The following is a 22,900-nucleotide window of genomic DNA, read 5'->3' as shown; positions in this document are numbered from 1 at the left end:
GCGATCACGCGTAAACTCTTTGGCCTTGCGCCAAGTCATTGTCATATACACAACCACCACCTAACTCTTTCAATCCTTTAATAAGCACCATTAGACTGGGAGGTACGAACGATCAATAATCCCAGATTGCGTAGTCTTTTATGTTCTGGGCGGCAAATACTCCATAGTCTGGGTCGTGGCTTTCTCCCACATCATCCATGTACGCAATTATTTGTGACCACTTCTAGCATCGATGAGATATAGAAGGTAAAGAGTATCCATAAATGATATCTACTCGCCCTCCAACAGTTACAGGAGCCTTCCCCGTTCTAGGCAGACATCTCTCACCTGAAGTAAGGCGATGAGTTTCACCAGTGTAAGGTCTAGTCGCGGTCATATGTACAAATGTCAACCTCTAAATGGCCGACTTCTATCGCATCTTCTCAACGCCTCCGAAACTTTTCTATCCACACGTCCCAAACTGCGGTCTGCACCCCCAACTGAGCCTACAGAAGTCGTCTGCACTTCCACACCACCCATAGTCCGAACAGCACCTTCCAAACGTCGAACCCTGACATGTCATGCCGTTACCTTCTTCTCCGCATCTTCCGTTTGTGCTGACATTAGTTGGAACAGCTGGAGCCGTTGAAGATGGGCTTGGTGTGGGCGTTGGCGTAGGTGTGGGTGTGGGTGTAGGCGTCGGAGTCGGAGTCGGGGTTGGTCGTATGGACGATGAACTTGGGATAGGAACTGGAACAGAAGATGGGGGTAGAGGCGGCGAGCCACCATTACAAGACCCGAAACCAGGGCGACAACCTGCGCCACAAAAGTCGATGCTATTGCCGCAGTAGTAGAACTCTGAGCAGCACCGTCCGAAGCTTGATCCGGCGCATGTCGTCACGTTTCCACATTGGCCGTTTGGTGAGATAATGAGACTGCCTGATGGAAGCGGCGGTAGTACGGACGAGCTGGAAGGCACAACAATTGAGCTCGAAGGTGGTCGCACAGTCGAACTGGAGGGTGGCAAAGGAGTCGGGGTCGGAGTGGGAGTTGGCGTAGGGGTGGGTGCAGGCGTTGGTTCCGGTGTTACATCACCACATCGTCCATATTCAGGTTGACACCCTACAAGAAGAGCGCAATGTTCAAAATCTGTTCCACAGAAGTCGAAGCTCGAGCAGCATTGATTATTCGGGCATCTAGCGCCGCCGCCCGCAGCCCCGCACCTTCCAACAGTCTGACGAGGAAACAAGTGATTGAGAGACCGCGCAAACAGGTTTGGTGTTGTCGCGTTCCGTTTGTGGAATGGTTGAGGTGTGTGTCTCAATTCATCGGTAGCGTAGAGACGAGCCGTTTGGTCTAGGTCGAATTTGGCATTGAATACGGAATCAGTGGCAGCGGATGCTCCTGAGAAGCCTAGGGCTACCACCAGCGTGATTGAAATCCACTGCATGATGGCTCGTATGAATGACCGGGCTAGTGAAGGGGGGGGGAGGGGGGAGGTTTGAATTTAGCGGAGGAAGTCCAAGTATATAGCAGAGCTTTCCATGGCTATGCGGAAGCTGAAGAAGCCACGCAGGCGAGTAGGAGAGACTTGCGGATACAATAAGGAAGATAAGGGTCTGAGCTGCTTGGCCAAGTATATTATGAAGACATGGGGCTCAAACGGGCCTGGCAAGACTGCTATGGGCCAATAGAGATGTCCTCCCAAGCCAATTGCGTTAATAGGCGCTGCAATTTTGATGGTCGTACAAACCTGTACGGGAAACCACGTTATTGCTAATATAGAATTGACCAGACGAGTACGATTGTGGGGCCTCTTGCGGCTTTCGAACTTATGAGGTCAACAAGAGACTGTATAGTGTAAACGATGGACTGGAGGTAAATTTCTCATTCTCTTGGAGTTAATTGCGACTTTATCGACACTACACGTCGTAGTGGCCAGCTTGTGGCGATCTCGTTCTATTTCCGTGGTTCGGCGTGGTGGCACGCATGGGCCGCATGGAGTTGGGGTGAGTGGCTCTTTACCAGCGACCAGGTGGGGCATCTTCCAAAATGTAGGCATGCATCAAAGAATACGTCGCGTGGATATAAACCTCATTTGTGTCGGAATCAATGGACCAAAAGCCTAAATACAAAGCGCCGGGAATACCGTTTAAAGTGATGATCGCAGGGGCCGTGATGACGACGACCGCAGTTAGTATCGTGGAAACTTCTTAACAAATATCGGCCATGCAAGGCACCGGATTAACTGTCGCGTTACCGGGTAAGTTCTTCTTTATCCTGGAAGCACGCCTTCGTGGGTTCCACAACGTTTCGTTATGGATGGGAGGTAGTAATTGTATTTATAATATTGAATTCCTTCGCAATGAGCTATAGCTTTGTCATTGGCCTTGTTTTCCTACTCTTTTTTGATGCCGAGGTAGACGCCCAATTTACTCACCACGTAATCATTTCAGGTCATACAGCTTGGTGAACGGGGCCGTCAATGCCGACGGAACATCCCGAAAGTAGCAACATTCGGACGTGGGGTTATTTGATTGAGTAGAGAAATCACGAAAGTATGCTAGAGAGTCGATAGTCGATGTGATCAAGAAAGTCAAGAAAGTGGGGTTGCCACGATGCAACCTTTACGCGCTAGTCAGCTAGTAACATCTTGTCATGTGGTCAAGCCCAATCAACCTAAGTCGAGCTGGGGACTGTAGTCTTGGACTCCCTGAATCTCCTTACCCGATCCGACGATTGCTCCAGTGCTGAGATGTTTGCCTTCGCCGTTATCAGTCCTATTAGTATTAGGAAATTTCATCTTTACACCAACAATTCTGCTGCTTGATCGTCTGCAGAGATCTCGATTCCCGCCGACTGACCACATGCTGACAACACGATGTAGCCCACAATTGCTTCAATGCTAAAGAGGTTTCCGCAGGCTGAATCATTTGGGAGGCAAGGGACAAAAGCCATCCAATATATTCAAAGCCACACCGAGGTAAAATATTACCTCGGTCGCCTTCTGAAAACCTTAATACATGCCAAGGTCGTCTTTAAACGCCGAGAACTGCGCGGGGCGAGATACACTACCAAAGACGCTCATCACCCTCATTGAATGCATCTTAGTTGAAATGCATGTTAAACTATGCAGCCTCCATTGACGTCGAAAGGCGATCATTGCTTACACGAGGCGGAAATAAGCTGTGCGGGATTGGTCATGCTCGCTCGGGATGCACCAGTTCCGGCAGTACCCCTGGATGGTTGTAGTCTCCAGCCTCTCTGACTGGACGACTAGCACTAGCACGAACTTGGTGGACTATCTTTTTATTTTAACATCAGCTATGTCGCGACGCTAACTACAAAAGAACCTTATTGCCAGTGTAGAGATCGACAGCGGGGAAGGCACCCAGCGTAGTGGTTGACCGCGGTTCTTTTTGTTGTTGCGAGAGAGATTTCCTGCCTTTTCGGGTTTTGGGGCGAGATGCTAATCTGATTTGGTCATGCCCAGAGGCTCCACGTGGTTAGTGGTGTATTTGTAGTATTCGGGATGGTGTCCACGCACCTGGTTGATCGCGGCCCATTGTGACGTTGTAAGAGTAGTCCTAATTTGGGCTTTGATGGCCATACGCTATATGTTGCTGACCTATATAACGGATACGATAAGTTCACTTGCTCGACCATTCAAATAAATCACATTGTCATCAATATCTCCTCCATTATTACCATCATGAAGCTCTCTACTTTCCAGTTGGTCATAGCCACTCTGGCTCCTCTCGTCAATGCTTTCCCAGCTGCGATTCTTGAAGCCGCAGCCAACGACCCAACGCTATTAAAACGAGCTGAGAAATTTCTTGCTGAGCGGCAGGCAGGAGCAGACGCAGCGACAGCGCTCTTCGAGCCAGTGCCGATATTCGACGCGAAGAAACAGTATGTCAACGTCAGCAAGGGCAGTGGTCATGAGTATGTGGCTCCCAGCTCCAGTGATCTCAGAGGACCATGCCCTGGTTTGAACGCATTTGCGAATCATAGTGAGCATCAAGAAGAACACTTCGACATGTTATTCGCTAACAATTGAAAGATTTCCTACCACATAATGGATATGCCTCCGTTCAGCAGTACGTCGATGCAACAACGAAAGTAGTCGGCATGGGCCCAGTCCTCGCAATTTTCCTCTCTGCCCTCGGCGGAGCACTCGATGGCGACATCCTCAACTGGTCTATTGGTGGTAAACCTTCCCTTGCACAGGGCGGCGCAACCGGTATCCTAGGCAACGGACTTATAGGGAGCCATAATAAATATGAGGGCGATGCATCCCCAACAAGACCAGACCTATATGAGTCCGGCAACAACTGGAAGACTGTCTCCCAACAGTTTCAGGAACTGATTGACTACTCACCTGGTGGCCAGGTCACTCTCGACTCCCTAACCTCCTTCCGCTCGCATCGATTTGACAAGCAAGTCGCCAATAATCCTTACTTCTTCAACGGCCCCTTCTCGGGTGTACTTGTGCAGCCCGCTGCGTATACCTTCATCTACCGCTTCATGGCAAACCACAGTGCTGAAAACCCAATCGGTCTGCTGAACTACGATGTTATTCAGTCTTGGTTTGGTATCCAAGGATCAAACGGCAACTACAATGCTGTACAGGGAACTGAGCGTATTCCTGATAACTGGGTATGTTCATCAGAACCCGTCACGTTGATCTCGTATTGATGTGTGCTGACGTGTCGAGCAGTACAAACGCGCTGTTGAATATCCTTATGAGACTACTTATTTCCTTGCTGATGCTATCAACGCGGCCAAACTACACCCAAAGTTCCTCAACATTGGCGGGTGAGTACACCTTCCCTCAATAACTTCCATCGTACTAACCAGCTCGAAGCAACACCGGAACCACGAACTCTTTCACCGGCGTGGACATCGCCAATCTCACAGGGGGGGTGTTCAACTCAGGAACTTTACTACAAGGGAACAACCTCGCCTGTTTCGTGTATCAGCTCTCTGCACAAGCGAAGCCTGATATTCTTCTTGGCGCACTCGATCAGCTCAAGAATGTTATTGGGAGGGTGGTAGGAGGACTAGGTTGTCCACAGTTGAAGGCAATTGATCAGAAGCAGTTGCAGCAATTCCCGGGGTATACTAGGCAGGCCGTTTACGGCTAGTTGACTGATATGAGGATGGCGACGAGAAACGAGTGACGATATATTATGAAGTACATATAAGTATAAGCATGGGAGAACTATATACACGAGGGATTTTTGATGTTGAAATCTTGAGCTTTGGGCATTGGGACCTCAGTGCAATACCTGTACGAGCTTGAAGCGACAGATATCAATCTTACGCAGGTAGAGGCAGCCCGCTTGGCTTCGCATGACACGGAGCTTCCAACTTACTCGCTGGGACAGTTGTCACGGCTTGATTGTCTTTCCCGAACAACACAAAGTTGCCACTCGGCTTATAGCTCTCCCATCCTAGCTTCGGCAACCCGTTAACAGGATCCTCCGCAAATGCTAGCCAGTAATCCTGCATTTTCTCGCTGAGTTCCTTTTGAAGCTCTGTGCCCTCGCCTCTTACAATTCCGTAGGTGCCGAAAATCAATGGCAGTTCAGCTGCATGATACGCGCCTTCCCACCACAGTGGCGAGATGTTGCTAAAGTTACCACTATAGATATAGCGGAAGGTGGTCGCGTTAGCTGTGTAACGGTCCTGCGTTGTTTGGACGGTCGGACAGAGGAAGAATGCTGTAGTCAATGCATCTGATAGTGCTTGATTAGGGCCATATGTGCGATTGTAGGGCATAGCGCCGTTGGCTTCGCTCTCGGTGCTACCGATGATGGCGGGTTTGCGGCTGAAGTTCCCGGCCAAAGCGCGAGCGGTGTAATCTGCGAATATGATGCGATTATCGACGAATTGGCTGAAGCCTAGGGACGGCGTCGTGCGGTTATCGGCACGAGCCTTCAAGTAGCTCATAATGGTCGAGCTACTGACGTTTCGCAGACACTCGACTTCCTCTGCAGCACTACCCTTACAGCATCCAAAATGATCCGCTACAAATGTAAAGTTTGTTTGCTCAACATCGGCACTGATCTTGGGTAGCTTTGTAACACCAGAGTTCATAATCAGACCTGAGACAATCGGGTCTTCTGGATACGCAAAGTTGTGGTAGTCGACTGACATCGCACCTGCTGATTGACCCCAGAGAGTAATGCGATCAGGGTCGCCGCCAAACTTGGCGATGTTGTCGCGAATCCATTCTAAACCTAGGCGCTGGTCCAGAATGCCCAGGTTTTGTTCTCCGGCTGGAAGACCTGCTGCATTAGGAAAGCCAAATATGTTAACGCGGTAGCTGGCCTTTGATCAGCAAACGGCTTGATTGGGTTTCGAGTCTCAGCTTACTTGATTCCGACAACAATGTGTTTCCCGCTTCTCTCAATCCATGAAGTTGGATTATAATAGGGCGACGTTGCACCTCCGCCAGTGAAGCCTCCGCCATAGAGCCACACAATTACCGGCAACGATTCGGTTGCATCGCCCTGATTTTGCGTCTCATCCCAAGGCGTCCATACGTTGATCGACAAGCAGTCTTCATTTTGATCATCCTTCGGGGTGATGTTAAACTCGGGGGCGTCGATCAAATAGACAGATGGTTCGACGCTCGCGTCGATTTCGAATTGAGGACACGAAGGACCGAAGCTTGTTGCATCGATTTTGCCCTCCTCCCTAGACTTTGGCGATGGTGGAAGCCAACGTCGCGCTCCTACCGGTGGTTCTGCGAACGGGATGCCAAGGAACTGTGCAACATTCGGTGTTTTGTCACATATGAAGCCCTGCACTGACCCCGAGGTAGTGTCGATAGTTAAGGATCGAATGGCGGCCACAGTCTGGAATTGAACAACCGCCAAAAGGGCTGCTGAAAAGAGTACCATGACTGGGAGCAAAGAGAATGCAGCAATGTTTGAAGATTCATCACAGTAGAAGAAGAATGACTTTTAAATAACTCTTAAAAAGATGCCTTGGCAGAGGATTGTCGCTCGATATGGTCGGAGATTTATTACTCGAGTCGTGCAATCCACGCCTGGTGTCTATCATCCCACTGACGTCAATACCAGCTTGAGTTAACTGTTCCTGACTCATGTTTGTGCAAGTGCGACCTTCAAGCGGGCTTCGACTCCATCAAGGAAGGTAACTTATAGCACTAGGATTGAGCTGTTATTTGGCGAAGTGGGTTCTCGCCTGAACACTAGACCGTAGCCTGCCTTTGACGATGCCTGGGGTGCAGGAGGCTGGCATCGAGCCGATGGACGTAACGAGATGATACTCGCACAAGCTTTGAAAAAAAAATTACATGCAAGCTTCACGCAGAAACAAGATAAAAATACCAAGAGACTGATGTGGTAGTGAGAAACCCCCGACTTGAGGAAGAATCTTAGACAGACTTCGGCCCGTGCGCCGTTTCCCCACACTTCCACCCCACCATGTGTCGGTCTTCGCGCCGATGTACACACCATCATAAGCAGCGACGCAGCTCGTAACTATCATGCGTGCTCATTCCTCTCGTAAGGTGCTTTACAACCCCAACAGACAGTTTATTTTTAAGATCCAAGATGAAGGTTCTCATCACCGGCGCGGGTGGCTTCGTAGGCCAGATCCTCGCTAAGAAGCTTATCGAAACCGACTCATCAACCTCTCTCATTCTAGCAGATGTCAAAGCGCCCCCAAACCCAACAAAGTCGCAAAATGTCCAGTCAGTGGCAGCAGACCTCACGGATGTATCGGCAAGCGAGAGCCTCATCGCTCAAGCCCCGGACGCCGTGTACATCCTCCACGGCATAATGTCCAGCGGCGCCGAAGCGAACCTCGAGCTAGGCCTGAAGGTCAACTTCGAATCCGTTCGCCAACTACTCGACGTCATTAGAATCAAAAGACCGGGCATCAAGGTGGTATTTACATCATCATGCGCAGTGTTTGGGCGCAAAGCCGTTGAAAACCTGACGTCGGAGACGGACATTGTCCCTATGCCTGAAAGCAGCTACGGCACACAGAAACTCATGATCGAGTTCTTGCTCAACGACTATTCGAGGAGGGGCTTGATTGACGGGCGGGCCGTCCGCCTGCCAACCGTGTTTGTAAGAGCTGGTGCGCCAACCGCAGCAGCATCGTCTTTTGTCTCCGGAATCGTCCGAGAGCCTGTGCACGGGAAGGAGAGCGAGCTACCGTGTGATCCAAGCATCGGTATATGGTTGACTTCTCCGCGTGCGCTGGCAACGAACCTCGTGCACGCGATCAAGGTCCCCGCGGAGAAGTTTGGGCACTTTAGGCAGGTGCTGTTGCCGGGCTACACAGCGACGAGCGGTGAGATTCTCGATGCGCTGGAGAAAGTTGCTGGGAAGGAAGTCAGGGCTCTGGTCAAGGAGAAAAGAGACGAGAATATTCAAAGGATTGTATTGAGCTGGCCGGGAAAGTATGATACGAGCCGGGCAAAGGAGCTTGGGTTCAGTGAGGACGTAGGCCTGGAGCAGACGATTCGGGATTTCATCGATGAGGTGAAGCAGGTTTCATAAGCATGATGAGTCTGAAATAAGAGGACATGCTAGAGAATTGACAAATTTAGACGCTGGTCACTAAGTCATCTAAGGCTACATAGCCATACGGCCTCTCCTTTGTGATATACTACCCTCGGGGACTCGGAACATTGAGAAATATACTCCGCAGCCCACATCATATTTGAGCTCAGTGCTAGGAAGGCCTAAAAGGTTCACGAAGAATCGCACAGCGAATACCTTTAGGGCATGTTGACACCAATACAAATATACCCAAAAGCCCACATTCATCACCTATATACTCCGGCAAGCCGGCCCATCAACCAGGAAGACGTATGCACGGGTACAGCAACCAGCCACATGCTACCTTCCATACCACGTGTCGAGCCGAGTCAAGCATCATGCAACTCAAACCCTACTATTGGACATGACTTGAAATCCCACGAGAGAAAAAGGCCACCTGCACTAGCCCCATACACAGCACTGCGCCTGCTTATCGCTGACACGAGTGGGGGCTGCGGGCGGAACATATTGCAACCCCACCGCGCTGTCGAGTCAAGATCGAGCAAGCTTTTGCAGTAAGTCAGGTTGATAAGTAAGTAGCAGGATCCTTGGTGTCTTCAACAAGTTTTCCAAACACTAGACTCGAGCAAATGATGGGATGTGAGGATTGCCGATCGGAAGCGGAGTGGTGTAGAGAGCGGGTCGTTGTACCCGAAGGATGAACACGTGGTACGCGAAGGATGAAGAGAGCTCGGCTACTTTTTTCTTTTTGTCGCCGACTGGGCGGGTAAGGGCTGAGTGGTGGGCGCTGAGTCATGCATGCACCGCGACGTGAGTTGATTGATCGGTTAATGAGATATTTATTGTACGGTGTGTCGATGATGGGAAAAATAGACTTGCGAGTCATGTCCAGAAAGGGGGCTGGGATGATCATTACCTTTTGACTCGCTTGCGTGTCAAGCTAGTAGTTTAAGCCTTGCAAATCCCAACTCATGATCTGATCTGTTCAAATTATTCCGAATACGCCTGTACGAATCCCCAGCAGGCTGATCCATGTGGCAACCTAAATCTTACAAAACGCATTACATCGTCGCACCGGCCGCCGTATCTCCATCAATATCCAAGATAGCACCCTCCTCCAAATCCTTTGGTTTAACCAACTTGATGCTGACTTCTGGGTCTCGGCTATAAACCCTCAGGCCCAGCACGCACACAGCGTTCCAGGGTTTTGGCCCCTTGTCTGCGACGGGACGAGGGTTGGCATGCGGATTGGGCGCAGGAGCTTCGCCGTAAGCACTGCCTGGATACCTGTTGCCGTATGCATATGATGCGACGGATGCGGGTGCTGGTGGACCGCGATATCGTGGCGCAGCATCGTCGTCATCGCTGGCCTCATCGAATTGGAACTTAGGCTCATCAGACTTCTCGTTGGAATCATTCTTGGATTCCGAGTCTTTAGCCCTGATCGTAAGATCGACCACAACCGCCGGCTTAGCTTGTTCGGCCGAAGTAGTAGATGTATCAGCTGCTTCATCCTTCTGGGTACTAATGCTTTCAGCAATATGAGCTGCTGCTACTGTATCAGCTTCCTCTTTCTTCGCCACGCGATCCCCCGATTCGTCTTTGGAGGCCCCCTGCTGTGACTTCTCTTTGTCTTCACGAGCCTTCTTTTCTTTCTTCCATGCCTCGTACTCGGCCATCTCCTCTTTTTTCCAGGCTTCAAACGCAATCTTGTTTTTCTCCTCGTCTTCCTTTTCCTTTTTCTTCTTCTCTGCTGCTTCTTTCTTCTTTTGCTCCCTCTTCTTCTTCTGTTCATCAGAAGTATCTGTGATGCCCTTGGCATTGGCAATGTCATAGTTCATTCCGATTTGCCTGAGTTTCTGTGGGTTACGCTCCGCTACCTTGGTGACCACCTCATGTACATCCGCAGCATCGGCGTCACGAGAAGCTTCGATCTTCGGAAGGACTTCATATGTGCCGATTTCGAGATCGGCTTCAGCAGAGATGCTGCGATTACCGAACCAGGCACCGCGAGCTCGGATGATGTGATCTCCAGCTTTGGCATTCTCGTTTTGCAAGATAAAGTGTAGATCGAAGTTGTACTTCCCTTCAAGGCCACGAAAATAGCGGTCATCAAGCTACACCGTTTAGCACGTGCGGAGTTCAATTGACAAGAATGCACTTACTTGACAGAGGACAAATACTGTTGGTCCAGCCTTCTTGATTGTGACTTGGAATTTGGTGTTCAGATAGCCAGTCACCCAAGCCACTGAGACACTAGTCCAATGCTGCACCACAGTCCACTCCTGGTCAAAGAGCCGTGTCCGGTCAAGCAACTGGAATCGCTTGAGCAAGTCCTCATATGACATCCAGAAGAGGCCATCGTCACCGAACTTATGATTTAATTTCTCTATCCAGTAGGACGTCCATTGGCTTGAACCATCCGACCAAGGACCAGTCCACTCACCCATGGCAGCGTTTGCTCTCTTGCCCCAGGGATTCCTGTCATCAATTAGCAGGATCGTGAGATGTAACAACAGAAACCATACCTGATTAGCACAAGTTTGTGTTTCTTGCCCTCTTCGTCCTCTTCTTCAACTACCTTGATGACCGAGTAAGCGTGGCTCAGAGCGAGACCTCTTCTAGCATCTGAATCATCTCCGTACGAGCCAGGAGATGAAGCAGAGAAAAGGAACTGCTTGTTGACCTGTAGTAACTCCTTCCAAAGGCGCTCGCGGCTCAAAATGCGATCAGTCAAGATCTTGGTGGTGACACCTCCCGTAAGATCCTCGACTGCCTCACCGCTGTAGCCACCAGCAATAGCGTCGTAGTCGCCATGCACTTTGGCGTAGGCTTTCTCTAGGAGCGGAAGCCAAGTCTCATTCTCATCAGCGCATGAGGCAAAGTAAAGCGCCTCTGAACCGGTTTGGTTGTTCTTTTTGTACCTTGTCTCCTTTGCGCCTGTCGGGTCATATCTATCCCCATAGGCATCGAAGTCACTGTAATTGAGGTAGAGGTTATCATCTACGACAGTCCAGATCCATATACCATCCCGATAGAAGACGAAACCATATACGCCACACTCTTCGTCTCTCTCAACGCAGACCTTGTTGATTAGATCTGGATGGCTACATACGGTTGCTGTCGCAGCTATGAACCTAGAAAGGTATTCTTGTTATTTCAACGATACTAAGAATCGACACAATGACTTACCAGCAGTCTCCATTGGAACCCTGCACAAGATCAGAACTCGTGAAGCCATCGATTTCAAATTGAGGCTTGTCAAATATCCAATCCACGCGATGTACTGATCCCGGGCCACCGTTTTCGTCATCAGAACCATTAGGGTCCAGAAGTTTAGCCGCGGCAGCGAAGTCGAAGACCGCAGCATTTTGCGCCAGCACGTCGCTTTGAATAAGAGTGGACAACGCGTCGCCAAGTCGCGAAGGGCTCACTGACGATGTCGATGGCACGGGCCGTTCCTTGTACCAATATAGCAATCCTTCGAGGCAGTTCTTGTCACCTAGATTTTCGATATCGAAATCTGGATCTGTGAATTTCTCGTTCGTACGGTGGCACTCTCGCACAATGCGTTTGACGCGAGCGCGACATTCACTGGCCGCTGCTTGATAGGACTCGGCCGCATTCTTCCCTGTAACGGTGCCTGGCTCGTGTGGCGGAGGAAGCAGATGGGCATACAAACTAGAAGGGAAGACCTTGGTAACCTTGGTTGGCTTTTTTGTGATGAGGTTCTCCCAGAACTCATTGATGGCTTCTTGGGGTCTGCCGATCTCGGTACTGTCGCTAGAAACAGAACTCATGGTTTCTTCTTCCCTGCAGCTTAGCTAATGTGACGTTGTAGCCGTTCTTGTATCACCCACAAGTGTATCCCTGACGATCTTGGAGGAGTTAGCTGCGACAGAATTAGACTAACACGCTTGCCTGATAGAGAGAGAGAGAGAGAAGGAGTTAGTATCGAGACGGAAGTAAGCTGAAATTGATAGACGTCTTGCTTATATGGACGACCGGTGAATTTGGGGGCTAAAACGCGTAGCTGCCTAGTGTGCGGCTGAACAAGCTGACCCCAACATATTACCGGCACCAGATGATACGCCAGATGTTGAAGATGTCCGTGGAAGCACTGTACGTCGCACATGTTGTGGTGATGTTGACAATACCTGAGTTCTAACGTACGTCGCTGAAATGGAAACGTGTTGCTCGTTGCGGTGACATGGTGACTAACGATCGTGTCTGTCAAAGAAAGAAAGATAATACATGTCTCACATCAATCAAGATGTGCATCAAAACTCAAGACCATCAGTTGAGTAGGTAGTGGCTTACGGGGTAGTGCCGATGCAGCCCGTAAAGATAAAAGAAGTTCTGCCCAAGGAAGGCAGGTGGGCGCGGTGCGCTAGGGACGGCGGGGGCTAGGCAACACTAGCAGTCGCCACCAAGGCTCACCACACGCGTCACATTCTCCCACCACCATCTCCCACCCTCGTCGCTCCAGGCTTGACGGAATCTGGAAGAGCCGGTTCTATACCTCGAGGTTCCCAAACTTTTCGCTTTGCTAGGTGAGTTTACGCGGCTCGTGGCGTTGTAGTACGAACGCGTTCAGCCCTGCATGCCTTCAGAGACCCCATGCACATAGGACAGGCCAGACTGTCACCATCAAATCCTTCTTGGAAGGATCCCTCATCTTATTGAAGGTCGCATCGATGGCTGGGAATAAAGTCCCGGCGCTGAAGCGGTCGCTACTGTTATTGTTTTAGTGCTTGCGAATTCGCATCTCAAACCAGCGTTGTGCATTACGCGACTGTGGATCTCGTAACTTTGGGCAAGTGGATGCCCACATCGTATGATAAAAACGGGGTTCGACCAAGATAACTTTGAAGGATGCGTGCGAGGGATCTATCGATGTCAGTTGAAATAGAGGGGACGCTGTCAGCCTGTCTGCCCGCTAGACCAACAATCGGAGATGAGGGAGGCACGCGGGGTTTATGCTGGAGGCTCGGCCACGCTGATGGGGTTCCTGTTGGGTTAGAGTATAATGTGTCGTCTGGAGAAGACGATAGTTGTAGTTGCTCGTACAAAGTTGAAAAACCTGACCAGACAGTATTAGTACCTTGATCGACGCCGCTGAGTTGGCAATACTTTGGATGACAAAATGAGCTGTGAGTTCAAGCTGTATGTCTCGCTGAACAGTTTTGGGCTGGTTGCATGAGTCGAGGCTGAAAGATGACGTGAACTTCTCTATTGAGCTGCCAAGATTGTGCCTCCTGGGGTATGTGAAACAGCCATCCCACCTATAGACGTGCAGATGTACAGATAGCTTGAAGTAAACACCGGGTGTGGCCCTGATGACCACGCGAGGAGTACCAGATAATGTAGAAGAAAGATTACAAGATTAGGACGTAATGGTTCGCACCGGTCGTTGTATAGCAAAGTTGGAAAAGGGAAATGGTGATACATGAGTCGTCTAGAAAAAAGGCTGCCTGGAAGAAAACCGACTGGGTTGTGAACGCGGAGACGAGCGGGGAGCGGCAACAGTAGAGGCTTGTATGCTGCCGAGGGGTATGTTGACGTTCCGCTTCAAAAATAAATCTTTTTGGAGCAGAGCTCCTTCTGCTTTTTTGTGCACCGACTCAGAAAAGGGAAGCCGATAAAAGAAAGCTAGCCGTTTCGAAGACATGCCGCTCTTGAGCGCCGAGTGACACCAGAACCGAACCGCCGAAACGCCGTGCTAAATCGATAGAGCCAACGTGGTAATGCTAATGGACGCCGAAGGAGATAGACCCATGTCATATAAGCATCTGTAATTCGAAAGAGTCGCCAATGAGAAGCGAGCGAGGACGTGCATTTTAGATGCCCAAAGATCCCGGGAATGGATGATCGATGCCGGCGATCAGTGCACTAGGCACGTGCCTTTCATCTGCAGCCAGCGAGTCAGCACCAAGAAGTTGCATCTTGCGGAGGATTCTTCCAAGAGAGGCAGCGGGCGGCTGGCGTTGGCAGTCAGGCGACAGGCCTTCTTGCACCAGAATGGAGGACAAGGCGAGAGGTGATGCAGTGGTATACTGCTGTTCTTACTCACCTATGCTTTGGCTGTGCATGGCCGACACGTCTTGAGCTTGCAGTTCTGGCACTCATATATGAAGGAATGAGGGCCTGAATGGCACATGTTGCAGTTCCAGAGCATGATGGTGGTGTCGGACTTGATCATCTTGAAGTTGTGTTGGCAGTTTGCTGGGGCGGCCATTGTAATTTGTGTAGAGGGACCGTGTTGGACTCGACTCTGAAAGAACGAACGACTGAAAGCCTGTTAGAGAAAGGATTCGGGGGATGCTCTCGATATGTACTTTTGGGGAAATGATTGGGACTTACAGGGTTTTGGGGTGGCAGGGCAGAGGATGGGTTGAGACTGGCGTGGGGATGGCGCTCAACACCGAGGGTGGTGAGGGTGGATTTTGAATCGCGGGTGGTAAAAGCAAGCAAAAGCTAGACTGCACAAGGGAACAGGACAGAACTGGACTGCAAAGGGGTGCTGAAGGAGAGAACACTTGCTGGATGCTAATTTGAAGACGCTAATAGCGCGGATCTAGGTCCGTCTTATACTGATCCCCAGAGGACCCAGGACCCAGTGTGAAGCGACGTGGACTACGACCAGAGCTGAGTCCATGTCCACCAAGTGCGGTAGTGTACAACGCGCAGCAGCGTGCAGCCGTCTGGCGGTCTTGCTGCCCTGGAGGGTGAAGGTCGAAAGCGGATGGCTGCGGGACAGATGGAGCAACAGATACACTGTGGGTGTTACACGACGAGGCCGCATGCGAAGTGCCTCTGCTACTCCCCCAATATGAGGCTCCCAAAGTGAACGACCAGGTGGAGCTGGTCCAACACGGGCTGCCTGTTCCGCAGCCGCGGCCATGGTAGCATTTCTAGGTCGCGAAACCTTGTTGCAAGTCGTCCGTCGAGGGCGACGTGAAAGCTCCGAGATATTCTTCGAGGATAGCGCTGCCGAAATTCTATGTGTCACACGAAACCGTGCTGCAGGCCCGCCGGGTCATGATGGCATTCCCTGCAGCCCTTTTGCGACCGAGAAAAAGGCGTATCCAGGTGTGGGCGGCTGCCCCAGCGCCATCGAGGCAGCTTAGGGCCGACTGACGGGCGTCGCCAATTTGGTGTTTTGGCTCTCCTCCCCTCCTCCTCTTCCTCCCCCCCATGTCTATCGCGCTTCTCTACGAGCCTCTTTCTACGAAATTCTCTCTCTGTCTCTCTCTCTCTCTCCAAACTATCTCTCTACGACCTTCTCTACAAACTTGCCTCTGCGCTGCGAATCTTACCATGACAACTTCGCCCGCAGCTCGCTCGTAGGAGGGCCACTCGGTAGACAGGCGAGCCGCTACCACAGACAACCCCCCCTAGGCGGTCAGCCATTCACAGACACAGACAACCCAAAACGTCGCCATGCATGCGCCTCTAGACACGGTGCCTGCTTGCTCCACTTCGCCTTGTCTTCTTTGCTTCTGCTCTCGGTCGCGATTTCGGCCCCTCAGCAAACGGGGGCTCCCCTGCGCCATTCCTTCACTCGAGTAGCAGCCCTCCCCGCCTGTCGTGAGCCCTCCTCTCCGCAATGGCAACACACTGGGGCACAAACACGGACCCTGGCGACACCTTCGCCCTGGCCTCTATCGTCTTTCTCCTCTGCGCCTTGAAACTGCCGCCGGTAGCGGCTGCGGCCTGTTGCCTGTTACAGAACACGCGCAGCTAGGCACTGCAGGTGAGAGGAACCGGTCCCGCCTCCTGCACGATATCGCCCTCCAACCTGGTTCAGCTCGACAGCGATCGGTTCCATGCAGCCTCATCTCATGGAGCGCCGCCGGCGTCTGGCTCCAGCGCCGCACACCCAACCCGGCCGCTCGACACGCCTAGCTCAAGCCCCTGCTGCTTCCTTGGGGACGCATGCTGTTGCGAAAGCGGCAAGCCTCCCTCGGCCAAGGGCCAGAGGGTGTGCGGGAGATCCACTGTCGAATACGACGGCGTTGCTTGCTTCTGAGACGAACAGGATGGCGTACCGGCTCAGTATGTAACCTACCCCATCGAGCGAGGAACGTCTGCATAGATCTGTAGAATCACGGCCAACCGCGTCTATTGAAAAAAGGACCCTTGTCTATAATTTGAAGGCATTCCTGATCCTAGATGCGCGCTACCAGGAGAAGCTCGGGGGGGATCCTCGTAGAATGCGAATCCGCCCAACCAAGTCAAGCCAAATGAAGCTTTTCTCAAGATAGAAACCTTGCCATGTACGGAAAGGTTTCTAGTCACCCATACAACAAGTCTTCTTCGCCATCACTACTCCGTTTGATAACACTAGGTCGGTCTAGACGTCTGTAAGTTCTCGCGTCATCTCCAGCTTCTACAATGATTTCTCATGGCTAAGGAGTTTGGAAAGCACTAGTGAGGTTGATAGACTTGACCATATCGCCCGCTCAAGGCCCAGTCCTGCCTTGCCTTGTCTCCTTGTAGTGTACAAGGATGGCGGGTACGTACTGTCCCAAAGTGTACTTGGAGAGAGCTATCTTTGGAGGCCGTTCACGGGCCACTCTCGCCTGAATTCCCCTTGTTACACAGGATCGGTGGACCTGGCGCTCGGGTTCCACGAATGCAAGATCGGTGTCACCATCGATTCTGCCTGTGATCATGGCGCCCGTGCGGCGTCTCCCCCGGAGTGGACAGCTGCCGTTGTCCCCTGTCTGCTTTGCTACCGTTTCCGCTAGCTCCATCGCCCATCTCACCTGCCAAGCTTACTTGTCTTATCTCCACGCGACCCTTCGCAGTCCATGCTTCTTCTGAATAACTTCGATCGATCGGAGGAAGGGCAGTTGCTACAGGAGAGGGGCCGCCGGATCCTGATACCTGGTATGTGGTCCAAGATCATGGCAGCCAGACACTGCTGCAACGCGACTGGTTCATCCACCATGCGCCTCCCGAATGCATCAAATGGTCGCCGATACGGTCTTGCCCTCTGGGTGACCAACGTTTCTCTTAGATGCCTCGTCTCGTCAAACACCCACCCCTCCCAAGAGCTTCTCTGACCAAACATCAAAGCGAGGTATGATTCAGCCCTGTCACGGACAATGTCAAAATCACACCACCCACGACGCCGCACTGTCGACTATATCATCAGCGTCGTCAAAGATACAGCCAGTGTCGCCTACGCGTGATAAGGCGCAACGTTCCATCCGCGTCATCCTGTTCCTACAACCTTGAACCGGGTACTCGGATACGCACCCATCTACTCTTAGCACGGCCCTTGGCCTGCATGCCACATCGCCCGCTGCTGTGCATGCCGTTTTCTGTCATTCCCGGTGCCAATCCACGTACAGCATCTCCGTGGGGCATGTCTTTGGCCAGGGCACTAAGACGAGACGCCGGTATTTGGGGCCTATACTAGTGTCTGTGATGGACGTACTACTTGGGACCAATCAGGGTGTTCATTACTACTAGCCTTGGTAGCCTCTACCCACCACTTGCGGATCCGGAGGATAGAGTGGAATGTGATGTTCTGATTGCTTGCCTTACGGACCGCCTTTTGTCTCCTTTGGGATGCATTCAATAGCAGTACAAGCTCGGAGACATCCGACTATAGAGGGCAGCAGCGCTTGTGCCTTGTCACGTACCACGCAGACCCTTCCTACACTTCCATCTCATACAGATGGGTCTTCCCACATCGGCCATCAGGGTACGTACCTGAGAACGTCGCACCAACTCACCGCTCGGCCTCAAGTGCCACCTTGCAATTTCAGCGTATGACTGGCCACCATGATGACATCCACGTCAAATGCCTAGCTCGATGAGGCTGCGGGTGATCTACAGCTAAACTAGACCTTGTGGATCAATTTCCACTCAGCAACTACCTACTTCTGACAAGCACACCGATACCGCCCACCAACTTTAGCATGCCCGAAACATATAGAGATGAGTATATTGGTGGATCGAGGTTGCAACCGACGATGGTACCTTGCAGCTTGTGTGACTGATCTCGCAGATCTAGTTGGTGTTCTCGGGTGAAGGAAGCCTTCTCGATCATGACGTCGAAAATCAATTGGAGGGCGTTTTGGCCCGCGGAAGGGAAGCAGGACGACTATAGCGAGACCAAACATGAGCCGCCAATCGGATGACTTCCTGGGCGAAGCCATATGCAGGTTGAGTAACGTCCAGTCACAAGGTGATTCAATATAGGAAACAAGCGGTGAGCTTGTGTGACCATGGCTTGCAGCAGAACGAGGCTGACGACGACGAATCGTCACTAATCATACTAACATACAGTTACCAGAGCGAAAGCTGCAGGTATAGAGTGTCGATCCTATCCACCAACTGTCAGCGTCGAAGGCAACCAACCTAGTTTGTGTGCATATATAGGAGCTACGCACCACCTGTTGAACTTATGGCCGACCTTGTTCATGTGGCCTACTTCGTCGAAGCCATGCTTTACATAGAAGTCCCGTAGACCTAAGCCTCCTCCCCATGTCTTCTCGTCAACACTCATGCACGCCAGGAGCATGCGAACCTTGTCGTCTTCTTTTCTCGACACACTGACGTAGTCTGGGAACCGCTCCGGGGCCTTTAGAATCTCGATCAATTGCTGAAGCAGACGCGAACCAATGCCTTTCTTCATATGATCAGGGTGGCAGAACAAGGAGAGCTCAACGGTATGGCGATAGCCTCCTCGTCCTCCTCCACCTCTGAACTCACCAGCATAACCGAAGCCAAGCACATTGTCCGGGTCATCTTGTACGGCAACTAGATAGGGCAGGCCGTGGCTCGTAGCGTTGTGCCAGCTCTCGCGGACTTGATCACATGTTGGAGGCGTGAGGGCCAGTGTGATGACGGTGTTGAGAACGTAGTACTCGAGGATGGTTCGGATAGCGGGGAGGTCGGTTTTTCTGCACGCTCGAATGCGCATCGTGCCTTGAGTAAGAGTCATGACTGGCTGAGGCGGGTTGGCTGTGCTGTGGTCGCGTGCCAACTCAGCAGAGCTTGTAGGAGGCTTGTGGGAGGAGCTTGGAAGGGCATGTGAATGACAGCAAAGCAAGCTTGTCACGTCTAGTAGTAGAGGAGCCCATGACTGCGTGTTTTATATATATATATATATATCCCCTTACCAACTCCAGCAATCAGCAATGCGATAATTGCGCTTATCGAGGACCCGGCTGTTCTCTGGCGATCGCGAGTCAGGAACCGGTTGACCCTTCCGCTTTGGGATGTGGGGTGGTGACCGGCCAAGCTCCGAGCGCCGAATATATCCAAACTAGAATGTCGAGCAATTTTACCACGCCTCAACGGCCCTCAGCACACTTTGCTCACTACGAAAACGTCACTCTTCTCGGTCCGCCCACCATGCGTGGCGCCATTGTCTTCAGCGGGTCCTCGCACCCCAAGCTGGTCGAGGGCATGTGCGATCGACTGGGCATGAAGCCAGGCTCCGCAACGCTGGGCAAGTTCAAGAACGGGGAGACGTCTGTCACAATACGTGAGTATACTGTTCATACGCTTCCTTCACTCGCTAATCTAGTCTAGACACATCAATTCGCAACAAGGACGTCTTTATCGTCCAGAGCGGAAGCGAGAAGTGGGCATTCCAGCGTGTTTGTGCTTCAATCGCTAATCGCTTAGAATCAACGACTCGGTCATGGAGCTGCTGATTATGATATCTGCCTGCAAAGGCGGCTCGGCAAAGTCAGTCACAGCCGTCATGCCATACTTCCCCTACTCTCGCCAGTCCAAGAAGAAACAGCACCGCGGGGCTATCACAGCCCGCATGGTCGCAAACCTCCTCCACATCGCCGGCGTCAACCACGTAATGACCATCGACCTCCACGCTTCACAAATGCAGGGCTTCTTCAAGTGCCCGGTCGACAATCTCGTCGCCGAACCACTCCTCGCTCGCTGGATACGCGTCAACGTGCCAAATTGGAGGGAAGCCGTCGTGGTGAGCAAGAACCCTGGTGGGACAAAGCGCGTTACATCTCTGGCAGACGCATTGAAGCTCAGCTTTGGTATCGTGACGACGGACAGGCGAAGAGCCGGGACTGCAGTGCATTGGAACGAGAGTGCCATGTTTGAGCAGCTGAGGCTTGATGGCTCGTATGAGACGCCAGAATTGGTCCGAGCTGCTCTGGACGCCGACGCAGACACCACACCTAGCAGTAAACCCACAAACGACTCGAAAGCAGAGGCTGGAAAGCCAAAGCCGAACACTCGTGTGCCCTCAAATACACTGCAGCGACGAACAAACGGCCTCTCCGAGGCAGTCGGGAGCCCGTTATCGAAATCGATGCGAGCAAGCTCCATCATTGAACCAGAAGTACCTCTAGAGCCGATTCGAACCGATTTTGAGAATAACAAGGAGCAAGAGCTTGGAGACCAAAGCGCAGATGAGAGCGGGGCAGAGGAGTATACTGATGAGGTTTGTTGAACTACGTTCTGTGTGATAATTGGACTGGCTAACATTCGCAGCGTGCACGAAATGTCATCCACGGCCGTCTAGTACAAGGCCATATCGTCGACGACACACATCCCTCGCCCGCCATGTCCGCAACCTCACACTCGACTTGGCGAAACCGCCCACCGTCTGAAGGCGAGAATGATGACGTACCTGCGCACATGATGTCCTCCTTCATATCCACGGCTTCTTCTACACGCAACAAAGACACTGAGCACTCTCACGCCCTAGGCGGTACCTACGACGCCGCTGCCTCCTCTGAAGATGAAGAAGAAGACCTCAAGAACCCCGAACTCGAAACAATGGTCACCCTCGTAGGCAACGTCAAAGACCGCCCTGTCTTCATTGTGGACGACATGATGGACAAGTCTGCATCCTGGATCGCTGCGGCGGAGACCGTCGTCAAGCGCGGTGGGGCTACGAAGGTTTATTGCTTTGCGACGCACGGCCTGTTTGGAAGCGATTGTCTAGAGGAGATGAATAACTGCGATGTCATCGACAAAATCATCATCACCAATGCTTTCCCGATTCCAGAGTACAAGCAGGCCCAGGCGCGGGGAAAGCTGGTCATCATCAACGTGGACAACTTGCTGGCAGAAGCGATTCGGCGAAATCATCATGGAGAAAGCATGAGTCAATTGTTCATGCACTACGACTGAGCCAGGGGTAATCATAGCAAGGGACGAGAAAGACTCGACTTGGATTGTGCAATTAGCAAGGCGCTTGGGTATTGATATTGGGCACGGCGTTACTCGAGTTGGAACGTTGGAACCCTGAGCGGGCGACGGCGTCACGAAAAGTATAGGTATGTAGAACGAAGTTACGACGGCAGGCCATCTGTGAGTGTGTGGCTACGAGCAGAGTAAGTATAGGCTCAAAGACCACCTATTTCTAAACCCTATAATGCACCTTCCTCTTTCGTTGTTCCATCTTATCTCATCTTGTCTAATTTACCACTCTTTCCATTCTATTTCATCATACATCATACATCATCGTCCCCAACAAAGTATGGCTCATCGTCATTCCATCGTTGGTGCGGTGCGAGATGTACACCAACGGTGCAGAGGTCCGTCTCTGCAGGAGTCCCGTTTCTGCGTACGGGTAACTCTTAACGGAACGTTGGGAGAGTGAATTGACGTCTCTTTTCCAACATGTCCTGCCTTTCGCGACCTTTGCTCTGGCGGAGGTTGAAGAGAGGGAGGGCGAGGAGGGAGCCTCATACATATACCTAGTTGACTGCACACCAAGTACATGGCTAAATACACACTGAAGTACACAGAAACCGCACAGACAACCGTACGGAAAATTACATGCTCTACTACACGCTCAACTAAACGCTCAACTACATGCAACAAATAATCTAGCTTATCTATGATAACCACGTCCAAGTTTCAAGCATTATCGCATATTCCGTCTCTCTGGCTTTCTATCTTTTGTTTCGCTTCGCAGCTGCTGGTGTACCCGTGGCGGGAACTTCTTCCTATCTAGCTGGTACCGATGTGTTCCTCGATGCGCTCGCTGCCAAGCATGCTATTCGTGCATGGCAAGTTCGCGTTTAGCAAGATTAGGCGCCACATGGGGCGGGCAGAGTCAGCCCTGATGGAGTGGAGTATCTGCACGACTAGTACTCCTATGCGACCTACTCACCGGATGACGTTCGTTCAGCCCCCTGTGCAGCAGCCCGTGAATCTAAATCGCCTGCAGTGCGATCGGTTATAATGCCATGGACGCTACATTGTCGGAAGCAGTGTCCTATCGAGGTCGATCCCACTCACGCCTTGCAGGGTGACAAAAGGCGGCCTGCAGAAGTTTTGCAAACGATGGTTTTTATGTTACAGCCCCATGTAAAGTCTAATTTGCGCCACTGTGCTCCTAGAACTCGAGCGTAGGC

The 22,900-nt window shown here is 51.6% G+C and overlaps 8 protein-coding genes across 8 annotated transcripts; 3 read left to right on the top strand and 5 right to left on the bottom strand.

The window, feature by feature from the left end:
* Positions 1-244: 244 nt before the first annotated feature.
* On the bottom strand, positions 245-1,438 carry K460DRAFT_361411 (carbohydrate-binding module family 18 protein). Its single transcript, XM_040932451.1, has one exon. It carries the CDS (start codon positions 1,427-1,429, stop codon positions 443-445), a length of 987 nt encoding a protein of 328 aa, XP_040793209.1. The 5' UTR covers positions 1,430-1,438; the 3' UTR covers positions 245-442.
* Positions 1,439-3,691: 2,253 nt separating this feature from the next.
* On the top strand, positions 3,692-5,214 carry K460DRAFT_423158 (Cloroperoxidase; the record flags this gene model as incomplete). Its single annotated transcript, XM_040938198.1, has 4 exons — positions 3,692-3,992; positions 4,043-4,638; positions 4,700-4,797; positions 4,847-5,214. 4 exons carry the CDS (start codon positions 3,692-3,694, stop codon positions 5,124-5,126), a joined length of 1,275 nt encoding a protein of 424 aa, XP_040793208.1. The 3' UTR covers positions 5,127-5,214.
* K460DRAFT_391099 (alpha/beta-hydrolase) lies at positions 4,900-6,893 on the bottom strand (the record flags this gene model as incomplete). Its single annotated transcript, XM_040935814.1, has 2 exons — positions 4,900-6,310; positions 6,361-6,893. The coding sequence occupies 2 exons, from the start codon at positions 6,888-6,890 to the stop codon at positions 5,302-5,304; spliced, it is 1,539 nt and encodes a 512-aa protein (XP_040793207.1). The 3' UTR covers positions 4,900-5,301.
* A 585-nt stretch (positions 6,894-7,478) lies between these two features.
* K460DRAFT_361408 (NAD-dependent epimerase/dehydratase-like protein) lies at positions 7,479-8,666 on the top strand. Its single transcript, XM_040932450.1, has one exon. It carries the CDS (start codon positions 7,569-7,571, stop codon positions 8,523-8,525), a length of 957 nt encoding a protein of 318 aa, XP_040793206.1. The 5' UTR covers positions 7,479-7,568; the 3' UTR covers positions 8,526-8,666.
* A 923-nt stretch (positions 8,667-9,589) lies between these two features.
* On the bottom strand, positions 9,590-12,328 carry K460DRAFT_400690 (cysteine proteinase; the record flags this gene model as incomplete). Its single annotated transcript, XM_040936349.1, has 4 exons — positions 9,590-10,645; positions 10,694-11,009; positions 11,057-11,665; positions 11,721-12,328. 4 exons carry the CDS (start codon positions 12,326-12,328, stop codon positions 9,590-9,592), a joined length of 2,589 nt encoding a protein of 862 aa, XP_040793205.1.
* A 2,273-nt stretch (positions 12,329-14,601) lies between these two features.
* Positions 14,602-14,766, bottom strand: K460DRAFT_272648 (uncharacterized protein; the record flags this gene model as incomplete). The annotated part of the gene is made up of 1 exon (XM_040927816.1): positions 14,602-14,766. One exon carries the CDS (start codon positions 14,764-14,766, stop codon positions 14,602-14,604), a length of 165 nt encoding a protein of 54 aa, XP_040793204.1.
* A 4,104-nt stretch (positions 14,767-18,870) lies between these two features.
* On the bottom strand, positions 18,871-19,470 carry K460DRAFT_274679 (acyl-CoA N-acyltransferase; the record flags this gene model as incomplete). The annotated part of the gene is made up of 1 exon (XM_040927974.1): positions 18,871-19,470. The coding sequence occupies one exon, from the start codon at positions 19,468-19,470 to the stop codon at positions 18,871-18,873; it is 600 nt and encodes a 199-aa protein (XP_040793203.1).
* Positions 19,471-19,778: 308 nt separating this feature from the next.
* Positions 19,779-21,750, top strand: K460DRAFT_361403 (phosphoribosyl pyrophosphokinase). Its single transcript, XM_040932449.1, has 4 exons — positions 19,779-20,037; positions 20,085-20,136; positions 20,181-20,973; positions 21,024-21,750. The coding sequence occupies exons 1-4, from the start codon at positions 19,821-19,823 to the stop codon at positions 21,666-21,668; spliced, it is 1,707 nt and encodes a 568-aa protein (XP_040793202.1). The 5' UTR covers positions 19,779-19,820; the 3' UTR covers positions 21,669-21,750.
* Positions 21,751-22,900: the final 1,150 nt, after the last annotated feature.

The sequence above is a fragment of the Cucurbitaria berberidis genome (assembly GCF_010015615.1).
Source record: "Cucurbitaria berberidis CBS 394.84 unplaced genomic scaffold K460scaffold_1, whole genome shotgun sequence".
Lineage (NCBI taxonomy): Eukaryota > Fungi > Ascomycota > Dothideomycetes > Pleosporales > Cucurbitariaceae > Cucurbitaria > Cucurbitaria berberidis.
Note: the sequence above shows the minus strand (reverse complement) of the source record. Positions and strands in the feature narration are given on the sequence as shown.

Coding starts and splice junctions, on each gene's coding strand:
- K460DRAFT_361408 (XM_040932450.1), top strand. CDS start 7,569: ATGAAGGTTCTCATCACCGGCGCGGGTGGCTTCGTAGGCCAGATCCTC.
- K460DRAFT_361403 (XM_040932449.1), top strand. CDS start 19,821: ATGTCGAGCAATTTTACCACGCCTCAACGGCCCTCAGCACACTTTGCT. Junction 20,137..20,180: donor GTCCAGAGCGGAAGCGAGAA/GTGGGCATTCCA, acceptor CTAATCGCTTAG/AATCAACGACTCGGTCATGG. Junction 20,974..21,023: donor CAGAGGAGTATACTGATGAG/GTTTGTTGAACT, acceptor TAACATTCGCAG/CGTGCACGAAATGTCATCCA.
- K460DRAFT_361411 (XM_040932451.1), bottom strand. CDS start 1,429: ATGCAGTGGATTTCAATCACGCTGGTGGTAGCCCTAGGCTTCTCAGGA.